This window comes from Meriones unguiculatus, chromosome 10, assembly GCF_030254825.1.
Source record: "Meriones unguiculatus strain TT.TT164.6M chromosome 10, Bangor_MerUng_6.1, whole genome shotgun sequence".
In the NCBI taxonomy this organism is placed as follows: domain Eukaryota; kingdom Metazoa; phylum Chordata; class Mammalia; order Rodentia; family Muridae; genus Meriones; species Meriones unguiculatus.
Window position 1 is genome coordinate 41,615,632 of NC_083358.1, and position 14,791 is coordinate 41,630,422.

At 40.1% G+C, this 14,791-nt stretch overlaps 2 protein-coding genes across 6 annotated transcripts in view; one reads left to right on the plus strand and one right to left on the minus strand.

The window, feature by feature from the left end:
• The window catches only part of Phkb (phosphorylase kinase regulatory subunit beta), a 216,134-nt gene that overhangs the window by 45,286 nt on the left and 156,057 nt on the right, over positions 1-14,791 (minus strand). For all 5 annotated transcript variants that reach the window (XM_060392297.1, XM_060392294.1, XM_060392295.1 and 2 more), the window contains 2 exons: positions 9,123-9,178; positions 8,569-8,662 (listed from right to left, as the gene is read on the minus strand). In XM_060392297.1, the coding sequence (XP_060248280.1) occupies positions 8,569-8,662; positions 9,123-9,178 (150 nt within the window). The remainder of the gene's footprint in view (positions 1-8,568; positions 8,663-9,122; positions 9,179-14,791) is intronic.
• On the plus strand, positions 4,039-7,384 carry LOC110552992 (centriole and centriolar satellite protein OFD1-like). Its single transcript, XM_060392293.1, has one exon. It carries the CDS (start codon positions 4,229-4,231, stop codon positions 7,283-7,285), a length of 3,057 nt encoding a protein of 1,018 aa, XP_060248276.1. The 5' UTR covers positions 4,039-4,228; the 3' UTR covers positions 7,286-7,384.

Consider the following 14,791-nt stretch of genomic DNA (forward strand, 5'->3'; position numbering starts at 1 on the left):
CCAGAGAGGTCTGTCTAGGACCAACAACCAGCCAAGTAATGCTGGGTTGGGGTTACTGAGCTTTTAAGAGCAAAACTTTTTAGATTCAATTAGCAACATTCTGTAACACTGTTGTGACATTGGTGGAGGTGTACAACCTGCATGGGTTTTGATTCATAAAGCAATTCAAAAGAGACGAATGCTTCCCTTGTCATTATGTACATTAAAAAAAAAAAATCCATCCACTTAAAGTTAACAAAAATCAGGGCCACACATCTCCCAGTGGGTTTCTACTTTCAAGTATATTTTATTTATTTTTTTTCTGAGTATATGAATTTCAAAGTGCTCCAAGCCCAAATGTTGGTCTTGTTTACTCTCATACCTTATGCAACAATTATTTGACTCTGGTTTATTTTGAAAGAAGTGTGTAAGTTACTGAGTAAGTCTGAAGAAGCATCAGAAGAGCCTTAAAGGACACAGATTAAATATATACCCACAATATACACATGGGTCAGTGAGTACACATTTACATAAATGTGTGTTTCTACAAGACATAATCTTTTGATGTCCTGGCTATCAAGTTTATTAGAGAGGTTCCAGACAAGATGTTAAAAGAGAGCACTGGAGGGCAGGAAGGGTGCCACAGCAGAACTGCTGTGAGCTAACAGCATCCAACCAGAAAGCCTCCACCCTGGATGAAATTAACTCCCAATCTTTTGTTATTTAAAAAAAAATATTTCAAGTACTATCTTTGGATACTATACAATTGTATCTACAAGATAATCTTAGACTCGCTTGGCCAAAGAGACTGTATTTTCTTTTTGAAACATTAACACCTGGCTTTTTACCCTCTAGAAATATATATATATATATAGGTTTACATAGGTCTTTTATGTCAGCATTTTGGATTGAAATGGTATTTCATTTACTTTCACACTACTGCACTCAAATATTTTTGGTTAACTTTTCTGTTTTATTAAATGTGCATGCTCTCTGTTTTTCATTTCTTTCCCTCTCTGCTGAGTATTTGTCCTTCTTTTTGTAATATAGACAGTTTACCCATTGAAGTAAATGTTTTAGTTTTTCAATGTCAGAAAATCTGAGGACTACACAGTAAGTAAACATCATTTTAGTGAGTGCTGTTCCAATATTAGCATATTTTTTACTAGAAAATTTCACAACCAGCTTTGATATTATCAGGTTTTTATGCTTTATTTAGTGACATTTGTCAGTCATCTCCTAACTGCTTTTTTGGTGTTAGTATCCTAAGTGCGATCTTTCTGCCTCAATGAGCTATAAAAATACATTCCTCTAATTTTTCTTCTAATTGATTTTATATTTAAATCACTTTAAAGTATTTAAATGGGATTGTCTCAATAAGTGAGGGCACGTGCCTCCAAGCCTAAGTAAGGGCCAGAGTTTAACTTCCTGGATTCCACATGGTAGAAGTAGAGAGAGGACAGCTACAAGCTGTTCTATAACTGCCACATGTGTGCTGTGGAATGTAAAATAAAGAAAGAAATGTAATGAAAATTGTACTCAAATGTTTACTCTGCATAGAATTAATCTTTGTGTGTTTGATGACATTAAATTCTTCTATATGGATAATCATACTCTTCCTATACAATATAATTTTGATTTGAAGTGTTTGTAAATAACATCATCAAATAAAAAATACTCATATGCTCTGTTAATCACTTTTACATCACTGAGCTGTTCTGCTATTTCTCCTTTTGAATTGTACATTCTTGAGAAGAGTATTCACTGATTGGCACAGTGCCTGGCACATAGCTGGTACTCAGGAAATGCTCGAAGAACAATCGGGTGAGCAAACTATCGTAAGTGTCCTCCCATAGCCTGCTGTACGAATACCAAGGACTTTAAACAACTGTGTAGAAGAAATACTTGATAGCACCATCCTGCACAGGTGCACTGAGATTGTAGCACAGAGCACTGCATTCAACACTCTTTTCCACACGTATTTTTACATTTTTCTGAAATAACAGTATGACTAAATTACATTATATTTCTTTTGTGCACATAGTAAAACTGACCAATCATGCACAAGTTAAAATTGACCTAGTCAAATAGGTCTGCTACTCTTTATTACAGTAAAAGGATTCTCCTTTGTTTTCTGAACCCTGGCAAGGGAGGTCTACAACAATTAAGGAGGTGGTGCTTGGTAATGTTGTCTCCATGTGTATACACCCATATAACTAGTGTGCTGAAACACCTGCAAACCACCCAGAAATACAGACATGCTTCATACTAAATTTGTACTGTAGTCAGATCACCAGGATGCAAGTATCACCAGCCACCACACTACAAGCTTTAACCACACAAGGCAACCAACTGTCTGTCCTTACATCCTTGTTAGTGTACTGAAGTAGTAGGATGTAGCATCTCAGAAGAAAAGGAGCAATGACTGCCATCAGAATATATGCATCAAATTAAAATTAGCAAGAAGACTTACAATGGGCAGTTTTTATTTTATTTTATTTTTCTTTATTAATTACACTTTACTCACTTTGTATCCCCCCCCTTGGTTCCCTCCCTCCTCCCGTCTCAAACCCTCCCTTCCTCCACCCTCTGCATGCATGCCCCTCCCCAAGTCCACTGATAGGGGAGTCCAAGAGGATCAAAAACCTCAACATAAAACTAGACACACTAAACAACTGCTTAGAAGAAAAAGTGGAGAATGCCCTTGAACTCATTGGCACAGGAGACAACTTCCTGAACAGAACACCAACAGCACAGGCTCTAAGAGCAACAATTAATAAATGGGACCTCATGAAACTGAAAAGCTTCTGTAAGGCAAAGGATACTGTCCTCAGAACAAAACGACAGTCTACAGATTGGGAAAAGATCTTCACCAACCCTATATCTGACAGAGGGCTAATATCCAGTATATATAAAGAACTAAAGAAGTTAAACAACAAAAAAATCAAGTAATTCAATTAAAAAATGGGGTACAGAGCTAAACAGAGAACTCTGCAGATGAATATCGAATGGCAGAGAAACACTTAAAGAAATGCTCAACGGGCATTTTACAACATATCCTAGGGGAGAAACCCACATAGCAGCTGGTTTGGAGGACAAATACTCTTCCATCTTGACACAAGCACAGGGAAGCTGAGCTCTTGATCACAAATTTGTCTTAAGCCATATCCCACCACTAAAATATAAATCAGTTGCTAATACCATCTCTAAAACAATAAAATGTTAAGTCAGGACCGGCTTGATTCAGATACTGTGTAACACTTTCTAATGCCTCTGTGATCCCATAGCACTTTGTACAAACACCCATCCTAGCTGTTTTTGTTTGTTTTTTTGACTTTTATGTTATACATACCACTGGATTCAGAGGTCATTTAAGTGAACCACAGTGCTCTGCATATGTCAGGTATTTTCTGAGTGGATAAAATTCACATTCAAGTGATTTGTTATCTATGCTGACTGGCCTTTTATATTTGGATTGCATGTCATCTGGTAGAAGATTATGTATCTACCATTAAAAACGTGCTCAGACAATTAGACTTGAAGAATGAGATTTAATTTGCTTTAAGGCCATGGTTATCAAGGACTAACCTTCCTGCCTTTTCTCTAGCTTTTTCAGTGAGAAATCATGAAGCGCCGCAGCTGAAATAGCCTGTGCTTGGCAGTCCTAAGTGAAGCTTTGGACTCTGTCATCTCTTATCTCTCATTTCGTATCACCTTTTCTCTTCGAAACTCCTCAGTTCCAGGTCTCTTTTATCATAAAACATAACACAACAACAACAGCAACAAAACACAAACTCCATCATCATGGATGTTTTCAATGTTTTCACTCAGGTGTGATTTCATTTCAAGTGTTACCTATTTTAAGAATCCTTATATAGGTGCCGGCTGAGCAGGAAGAGAGCGGCATTGGAATGAGCTATGGAACTGTGAAAACCGTCTCCTGAGCGGTCGCTTCTGATCCCCTTCTTCCGTCTAGGGCCCCTCCTGGGTCACGGCCCCACCCACCCTTTGGAACTGCACATGATCTTAGCAAGAAGGCCAAGAAGTACCCTTTGAATTGAGGGAGGAAGTGCGAGAGCTTGCCGAGTGCTTGCTGGAGCAATGGGCTGATGTTCTAGCTCCCTCCTTCTTCCGTGTCCTCAGCGACAGAGGCTGGCTCGGAGGTCAGGGACTCCCTCTCCAGCTGCCGCCTGGCCTGGGCCACAGCATCTGGTCGTGACGGAGCGAACTCAGAGGGAAGCAGAGAACGATGGCTCAGTCCACGTCCGTCAAGTGTGATGTGCTGAGTCAAGATGAACTGCGCAAAAAGCTGTACCAGACGTTTAAGGATCGGGGTATACTGGATACACTGAAGACCCACCTCCGGAACCAGTTAATTCAGGAATTGATGCATCCTGTGTTGAGTGGGGAAGTAAAGCCTCCATCCATTTCAGTGGAAGGGAGTGCCCTCCTAATAGGTGCTTCGAACTCGCTGGTGGCAGATCACTTACGGAGATGTGGCTATCAATATTCACTTTCTGTTTTCTTTCCAGAAAGTGGTTTGGCAGAAGAAAAGCTATTTACTTTGCAAGATCTATTACAACTCATTCGAATCAACCCCTCATCGAGTCTCTACAAATCACTGATTTCAGGATTTGATAAAGAAAACCAAAAAGGTTTTCTTATGAGTTTCTTAAAGGAATTGGCAGAATATCATCAAGCTAAAGAGAGCTGTGATATGGAAACTCAGACAAGCGCCACGTTTCCTAGCCAAGTGTCCCTAGCAGAGAAGTTTCAGCTTATCGATGATCAATTTGCAGATGCTTTTCCTCATCATCCCAAGCTAGAATCTTTAGAGACAAAGTTAAATGAATATAAGAAAGAAATACAGCACCAGCTTCAGGCAGAAATGTGTCAAAAGCTGAAGTATTTTAGAGAAGCTGAAATAACAAAAGTTAAGATGGAAGAGAAAAGAAAGTATGAAAAGGAATTGGCTGAGTTCCGGAGTGAATTTGAAAGAACTTGTCAAGCAAAAAATGAAGCGCTCATTTCTCAGGAAAAGAACTCTCTGGAAAGGATTAAAAAGCACCAAGAGATTGAAACAAAAGAAATTTATGCTCAAAGACAGCTTCTCCTAAATGATATAGACTTGCTCAGAGGTAGAGAAGCAAAGCTGAAGGAACAAACTGAAGCTTTTGAGATGACCCAGAAGCTCCAAGAAGAAAAAAATAAAAGTGAGGCCGAGGCGCTTCGGAGACGGGAACAGAATCTGAAGAGTATTGAAGAGACCTATGATCAGAAACTCAAAACTGAACTTCTAAAGTACCAACTGGAACTAAAGGATGACTACATCACTAGAACAAATAAAGTCCTGGAAGAGGAAAGGAAGAACAGAGAAAAAACTGTTCATTTGCAAGAAGAGCTCACAGCTGTTAATTCAAAAAAGGAAGAACTCAGTAAATCTGTGAAGCATATGAAAGAAATTGAGGTGGAGCTGGAGTCTGTCAAAGCCCAGTTTTTGACAATGTCAAAACAAAACCACTTGCTGAATGAAAAGGTGAAAGAGATGAGTGATTACTCACTACTGAAAGAAAAGAAAGTGGAGCTTCAGGCAGAAAATAAATTGCTTAAGCAGCAGCTGGAAGAGAACAGGAAACATCTCCTCTACCACATAGCTCAGCCACCTCCTGAGCTCTCGGTTTTCCCAAAAGAATTACGGAAAGCACAAAATGCTATAGCACTGGAGCACAAGGAGTTTGACACTCAGAGGCAAGCTCTGCACAAACAGCTGCAGAGTGAAATTGAACATTCTACACGGCTAAAGGCCCAGATAGTAGAATATGATGCTTCTGTTAAAAGGTTAACTATCCAGGTTGCTGATTTAAAGTCACAACTAACACAAACTCAGACAGCCCTTGAGAATGAAGTGTTCCGAAATCCAAAGCAGTCTCTGACCCTAGATTCCCTGAGTGGCCTAGTGAGTGGCAAGATGGGGCCCTACCCTGGGGATCCAAGTGGGGATTTCTTGAATGTGCCCCTTGAACAAGACAAGGTTATAGGAGATGCAGTTATGTCAAGGGTCCCACCCTATGCAAATGTAGCAACAGAGGCTAGTTCCCCAGATTCTGACCTTGAATTCATAGCCAGTAGTACTAAAGCCAAAGTAAGAGAGCTAGAGCAAGAGGCTGAATGCTTGGAAAAGGCATTCAGAAATTACCACCAAAGGGTTACTCGGAATCCTTCTATGAGTCTTCAGCCGGCAAAGAGTCCTTCATCTGTATACTCACTAGGAGTTCCCAGAAACATAGCGTCCACTTCCTTGTGTAGACATGCTCCTGCAGAGGACAGAGCTGTCTCTGAACAGCCTCTTGTGGACATGGTGAAGGAAGAAAAGACTGATGTGTCCAGAGCAATCTTGGGCAGTGTGGTCTCACGGCCATGCAGGACCTCTTCCTCCACACGCCTGTCCTTCACACCCCATCCAAAACTGAGAAGTCTTGATAATGAAAAGCATCTGGAAGTTTTAGGTAGCGTACACGTCGTTTCCAGCAGCCCTGGTCTTGGCAGAGCAGCTGGGTCACACGCTGCTTCCTCTAGTCCTTGCCCTGACAGAACAATAGCCCAGCCATCACCAGTGCCATCTAGGCACAGCTTCTCTGGTCCTTCCTCTAGTGTTCCAGAGCAAAATGCCTACTTTTATCAGAGACAATCTGAAAAGCAAGACAAAAGTGAACTTTCAAATGTGGACAAGCGATCTCTGAAAGATAAGGAGGAGTGCAAACCATCTCTCCGATGGAGCAAGCCAGAACAGTTTGAGGCAGAAGGACTCCTCCCTGCTGGTGACATGTGTGCCATACATGTTGCTGCAGCTACTGCACCCTCCAGACCCATTGCATGTGACTACCCAAGTGCTAATCAGAGCCAATCTGGAGAACAAAAAGAACAGCAGCTATGGGAATGCCATCTGGAAGAGCAGAGTCAGAGAGAAGAACAAAAGCAGAATGAATGGCAAGAGACTCTAGAGAGGGAAAGAAGAGAGCTGGAAAAACTGGAGCAGGAGAGGAGGATTATTAAAGAATCACTGAAGATTGAAATGGAAGAAGAATTAGAAAAAAGTGCTCAAGAACAGAAAGACAAATCAGCTTGTGGTGAAAATCCTTTAGAGAAATACATGAAAATCATCCAGCAGAGACAGGAGCACTCAAGTGTGGATAAGAGCTCAAAAAAATCAGGCAGAGAATGTTCACTAGTGGACACAATTGCACCTAGTGACAAAGATGAAAGTTCTCTAGGCTTTTCTCATGAAGAGACAGATGACATCTGGTAATCACATTAGCTGTCTAGCATCTCACATACAAGAAGTTGTGTAATATGTATTCTTATTTTTCTGGAATTAAAATTGTCAATAAAGAATCCTTATATATTTCAACTATCTTTCTACTGTGTGGTGAATGGATGGGAAGAGAAGGGATGTACATAGGGATGTATATTTTACACTCTCATTAAATTATTTATTTATCACCATGTGGGCACACATGTGCTAGCACATCTGTGTTTGGGTCAGAAGACAACTTACCGGAGTTTTGCCCAAGATGGGTTCTGGGGATCTAACTCGAATCATGGGGGTTAGTGGCAGTGCTCTTTCCCTCAGAGCCACCTCACTGGCCCAAACACCTATGCATTTCAAAGAAGTACAAGGATTCTCTAAGAGCTGGCGCTCTTGGTGCCCTGAAACCCAGGTTTTCATTTGTGCTGTCTTATTGGCAAGTCCCGTCTGATGAGCACAGAGTATGAGCTCCTACATTTTCCTATATAGTACATACCTCAGCTCTCTTAGTTTTTGTTCTTTAGTAACAATCAAAGCTATGACCACTGTCATTTATATCAACTTAACCTTGAGTACTTGACAGTTATTATTACAATCACTTTTGTCAAGCAGTGGGTAACTTGTTTCTGGACTTTTAGAACCAATTATTAAATAAAAGGAGTTTAAGTAACTAGTGGGGTTGCCAATTCCGTCTCCAACAAGCAAGAGTACCCACAAACACAGCCACCGCTGTGCCCAACTTCAGATTAGCACACACAAAACTGTCTAACATCAGCTTTAATCTTATCCCAAATAACGGCAACAAAGCCGGATATGGTCATTTAATTTCTTTAGACTCAACAAACCAAATATATAAGAATTATTTCAGCTTTTAAAAAGTAAAGCAGGCAAAAGGAAGGGCAGTGATTATATTAAAAAAAATTTAAACTGAGGTTTTAGGGTAATATGAAGGAAAGTAAAACTATAAATGATAATTTTACACATGACAACTAAAATTGAGACTAATTTCTTATTCAACGTGCTTAGACAAGGCCAGTAACCGATTTTAACAGAAAAAGAAAACAAGCCCATGAATGTATTGTACAAGCACACACAATGAAGGATTCTGTTCATTTTGTCTTTTAAGTTAACATCTGATAAAGTGGACTTGTCAACTTAATTATCAAGTTAGCGATCTTCTGTCAGGGTTTAAATTTAACTATGCATCTTCCCTTTGAATTAAGTCCAACAATCTTGTTCCAACACCTCTGGAAGGAAGAAAGTGAAGACACAGAATCACTTACTTTTACAAGCTCCTGCTGAGGCCAGATCTGGATAGGTTCCACCTGCTGAGGAGTTTGAGTTTGAATGCCATATGTATTGAGGAAAACTTGAAGGCTAAATAGAGAACAGAGAGATGAGGTGGAGAGAGAGGAAGAGAGAGCTATTTTTAGACAATGTATTTATAGTTCAGGGAATCTGAATGAAGGAGGTAAAAGGGAACAGACAATGCTAGCCTGGAACATATGGCATATTTGTTACTATCCACCTTATACCATGTACACCAGAATCCAAAGACCTGGATGGCTTCTTCCCCAAAGTATTGGGAGCTTTGACAGCAGTCAGAAAGATAAACAATGATTTTGGTAATCTCTGTAACGTGTGGGCACTAATTTCTCAAATGCACATCCATGTTTAAATATGAAAAGTATGTTTTATGACACTTAAGGTCACACCAATGATATCCTAGAAACTGCCAAAGTTTATTTCTACCATCACCCTCAATATGATAAACATGAAGTGAGCACCCCCCCTCCCTTTCCCACAGAAGAATGCACTGCTCATCTGTATCTCTTACCGTTGGCTTTCTGCTACAAGTGCAACATGGACCACCAAGTCATTTTCCAGTGGGCCCTGGAAGCAGAAAAAGAGGATGGAGAAACATTGAAAAAGATGTGGTCATGGCCAGCTATAATGAGAACCAAGGACGATATTAACTATCTTCAAGCAGTTCATTAACGTGATGGACACCAGCTGGGTCTAAGCAGTGCCTTTCTCTCTTGCCCATCACTGCCTACTAATCAATTTGATGGTGTAGACAGAGTAACAGAAGACCCAGGAAGGAAAGTCATAAATCTCATCATGACTAGAGAGGCTAGCTTGTCAGGGCGTTTTTGAATGATGCATAAGAGTAGTTCAGGGACTGAGAGTAATTTTCCATCATTTAACTCTGAAGGGAAGATGAGGAACTAAAAATAAAAGGCTCAATTTATGTGCTCTCCATAAAAAATGATGGTGAGTTAAAACTGTTCATTTGACATCTTAACCATATATAAGATTATTCCCTTTGCTGTTAGCCTCTTTTCCTTTGGTACTATATATATATATATATATATATATATATATATATGAATGACAGACAGATAGCTAGATAGATAGTGCATATATCCTTTTTCTAATATATACTTCCTACATGTTTGGCTATATAATTAGCATTATGTTCATTAAATATTAGCTGTTGGATTAAGCAGTTATAATCAAAGATAGTATCGGGTATTTGTAACTCTTGTGGAAAGTCACTGTAATACATATTACACATATATGCTAAAATACATATTAACATATATGCTAAAATGAACCCAATTTCAAGCCTGTATAAATTAACAGTATTAGGATGCTCTGAAAATACTGATCAAATGTAATTACTTCCCGGTAAAAAATCCAGCATTCCCAATAATATGCTGTAAAACATGTGATTTACCATCAGTGAGTTCCATGCAGTATGTGGGATGGTTGGCAAGAAACACTGGAATACTTATATTAGCGGTGAATATCATCAAATCAGAACGAGAGTTCCCAGAACCATCGTGAAAATGACACTACAGGCAGACTGTCATATAATTTAAGTAAATGTATAAGAGAAATATGACTTAACAACTCAGAACAATCAAGCACACATTACAATGTTACAAACTGTTACTTAATAAGACCTTGCAAATGCCTGTTTCTCAAAACTATTATGAGGAAAGTTAATTATTCAGAGTCCCATCAATATTTCTAACAACAAATAAGATCATTAAGCTCCTTGTGGGCTTCTTAGTAAACAGCAAGTCAAAACCTGCACGCCACTCCAGCATCTCATCAACAATGAGGCCCTGACTGCTCTGTGGCTACCTTCCTTCTGAATCACAGCAGGTACTTGGTTAGGGCTCATTAGATGACTGAGGAAATCTGAACAGCACTGAGAACCAGCCTGTGGCAGAGGTCAGAGTCAGTCATCTACCCTGTGGGGCTGGGGTGTGCAACTCCAGCTACACCCTCAGTACTCTGTATGCAGAAGGCAGAAGGCAGAAGGCGCTGGACAGGGTGGTCCCACCACAGCTCTATTGTTACCTAAAGATTGCAAATTTATTGACAACTTCCTTATCAGAAGAGAAGGTAATTAATGCTCTCTAAGTGATACTTTCTCTAACAATGTAACATTTTCAACTTCCGAAAGTTTCTCTCCCTCTCCCCTCCTGCCAGCCCTGTGGTGCACTATTCTTTGTCAACGTTTCTTCGAGCACTCACGTCAGGCCATATTTCAGCTGAATACAACTGTCTCTCCTGAGGCCACTGGGAGAGAGGGAGAGCCGCAAGCCGTGACACAATCTTTTGTGGCATTTAATTAGAGTAGAGTTACTGTGTTAGAGAACCAATACTCAGGGTGTATTACATTCTATGGACAGACCATATTTTACTTACGGAATGCTTATACTTTAACAGGCACTGGGGTGGTTTCTTTTTTTTTTTTTTTTTATTTCTTTCTGCAGAATATTTGTCTTTACTGCTAAGAAAGACCTGCTAAGGCTTCTGGAAACTAACAATGTGCTTCATGTATCTGACACACAGAACACTCACCAAAAGGGCACTAATGCTACAGTTGTGCTCAGTTATTTTACATCTACCATAGGACACTCATTGATGAGTGGAAAATCTGTCATCCAGGATCTGCTGTTCTAAGACATGTAGATCAGCCATCACCATATTTACACATGGCTAGTTCTTCCCAAAAGACTTTCAAGTATCTCAAACAATTACTGCTATCTTCCTTAATACAATGGTCTGGATGTCTGTTGTCTTTTCCCCTCGCGTTCAGTTGCTGAAATTTTCATCGTGAAGTGGGACTTTAAAAAGCAGGCACACACCAGGTGCTGAATCTGCCAGTGAGCCGAGACCTGCAGCTTCCAGAACTGAGATAAGCTGTACTGTGTACAAGCTGCCCCGTGTTCGGTATTCTCTTACCGCCAAGTTACTTTCCTTTGTCACTGACTGACGTAATTTTCTTCTCATTTTTCTCTTCTCAAATTTGAAAACAACCTCTTTCTGTTTCCTGCCTGTGCAGTCCTCCTCTGCTCCGCCTTTAGAGATTGGTGACCCACATATTGAGGTCCTTTGGAATGTGTGAGCTTTCATCCTGCTCCTTTCCATTCTTCACAAGCCTCATTCACTCTGAAGCTTCAAATTATTATCTCTAAGCAGTTGATTTCTAGTTTTCAGATTACTTTTGAGTTCCAGTTCCCACACCTTACTTGTTTTATGAACATTTTTTTCTCTAAGTTTTTTCCAAAGTAGGTTCTATAATTTGACTCTCCATTAATCCCACCCTTATCCCAAACAGGTTATTTTATTACAATTATTTAATTGGTCAGTGTATCTCAGTGCCTCAAGTCATCTTTGACACTTTAGCCTTTAAATCCAATTTCTACAGCAGTTCCTAAGTGAAAAATAACATATACTAACACTTACAATACCACTTCATGTACAAGAACCGTTTAAATGCTTAAAAAACTATTATCCCTACCTTAAAGATTGGAATGAGGCCCAGAAACTTTATCCAACCTCTATCAAAGGACACAAAGCTAGTGGATATCGAAATTGGAATAGAGAGCCAGCAAGTCTGACCACTGTAGTGGAAGTTTTGGTTATGATATGTAAATATGTTATCAGTATAATCCTAAATGTGTAGTTTATCCACAGCTGATTTCAGCTTCCAGAGAGGGCACATGATCTTTTGTCAGCTGGAAACTGCCTTGTGTGGGGGGGTGTGGTTTTGGCCAGCTGAAAAAAATATACATATGTCGATTCTGAGAAGGGATAAATAGGAGCACACACACACACACACACACACACACACACACACACACACACACACAGAGCTTCTTTGGAGAATGCTTCAAGGAGGCTGTTGTTGATTCGTGCTGCTGCTGTTTGCTGTTTGCTGGACTGTTGAAATCCTGACAAGGAGTGGAACTAAGTCTAAAAAGGTCTGCATCTCCTATCCCTACTAACCTTCTTTCTCTCCTACCTAGGATCAGGGATTTGAAGAGAGGTAGAAGTGTTTATGACCCCCAAATAAGTAGGTTTACAAAAATGAAAGTCTACAGCCCTAAGACCTAAGGGCACCCAGGTGCCCTGCCATTACAAGACCACAGAAAGAGCAGGTGTGGAGACTGAAGACATCATTCTCATAGATTCCCACCTTGCCACCTTCAGTCACGATCCTGGTCATCCAACAGAAGCCTTAAACTTCAAAAACCAAAAACCAAACAAACACCCCCCTGCCAGATTTATTAATTCCCAGCTTTAAGTCCACATATCTTTAAGGCATTCTTTATTTACATGAAGCTCACATTATAAATTCTTGCTCTGGTTAAAAAAAAAAAAAAAAAAAATCTGTGTTTCTCTTTTCCCCTCTTCAAGTCTCCAGATCAATAATAACTTTAAAAAGTGTTAGTACATATAGTGTTTTAGGATGTTGTAAGAAATTCCTTACTCATCTAAATGCCTCTACTGGATATGTTATTACAATGATTCTTATTTACTGACGAGAAAGTTGGGGCATGTACTGCTTTAAAAAACCTTATTAGGGCCTGGGGGTACGGCTCAGGTCAGAGCACATGCCTTGAATACATGAGGCCCCTGCATTTGATCCCAGCAGCACAAAAACAACAGTTACACAACCAAATTAAAGTCAGTAAGTGACAAGGTTGGGATTCAAACCAATCTAGCCTATTTCTTTTTTTTTAATTTAATTTTATTTATATATTTATTTATTATAATTTACTTACTTTGTATCCCCGCTGTAGCCCCTCCCTTGTCATTGCCCAGTCCCACCTACCCTCCCCTCTTCTCCCCCTATGCCATTTTCCTAGTCCCCTGATAGGGGAGATCCTCCTCCTCTTCTATTTGACCCTAGCTTATCAGGTCTCATCAAGGCTGGTCTCATCTTCCTCTGTGGCCTGGTAAGGCTGCTCCCTCCTCACAGGGAGGTGATCAAAGAGCCAGCCACTGAGTTCATGTCAGAGACAACCCCTATACCCGTTGGTAGGGAACCCACTTGTAAACTAAGCAGCCAATGGGCTTCCTTTGAACAGGGGGTCTTCTCCATGCATGGTTCTTAGCTGGAGTATTGGTCTCTGCAGGGGCCCCTGGACCCAGGAATTTTGACTCTGTTGTTCTCCTTGTGGAGTTCCAGCCTCCTGCTGGTCTTTCTATCTCCCTCATCTTCCATAAGGATTCCGGCACTCTGCCCAAAGTTTGGCTATGAGTTTCAATATCTCCTTTGATACCTTGGTGGGTAGAGTCTTTCAGAGGTCCTCTGTGGAAGATTCCTGTCCTGTTCCTTGTCTTCACCTACTTCTGATGTCTATCCTGTTTGCCCTTCTGCATAAGGATTAAGCATCTTACCTAGGGTCCTCCTTGTTGTTTAGCTTCTTTAGGGCTATAGATTTTAATATGTTTATCCTATATTATATGGCTAATATCCATATAATATAGTTCCCACCATATAATATCTAGTTCTCACCATTTGCCTACAAATTTCATGATTTCCCTGTTTTTAATTGCTGAGTAGTATTCTATTGTATAAAAGTACCACTTTCTGTACCCATTCCTCCATTGCGGGACAGCTAGTTTGTTTCCAGATTCTGGCTATTATGAATAGAGCTGTTACTAACATGGTTGAGCAAATGTCCTTATTGAATGGTGGGGCATCTTTTGGATATATGCCTACGAGTGGTATAGCTGGATCTTGACATAGCACTATTCCTAATTTTCTGAGAAGGCACCAAATTGATTTCCAAAGTGGTTGTACAGGTTGTATTCCCACCAGCAACTAAGGAGGGTTTCCCTTTCTCCACATCCTCTCCACCATGCATCATCCCTTGAATTTTTGATCTTAGCCATTCTGATGGGTGAGGTCGTTTTGAAATCGGGGTGAAATCTCAGGGTCGTTTTGATTTTCATTTCCAGAATGACTAAGGATGCTGAGCATTTTCTTAAGCGTTTCTCTGCTATTCTATATTCTTCTGTTGAGAATTCTCTGTTTCACTCTGAATCCCATTTTTCAATTGGATTACTTGGTTTTTTGGTGTTTAACTTTTTCAGTTCTTTAAATATTCTGAATATATGCCCTCTGTCATATATAGGGTTGGTGATGATCGTTTTGATCTGATAACAGTGTCCTTTGCTTTATAGAAGTTTTTC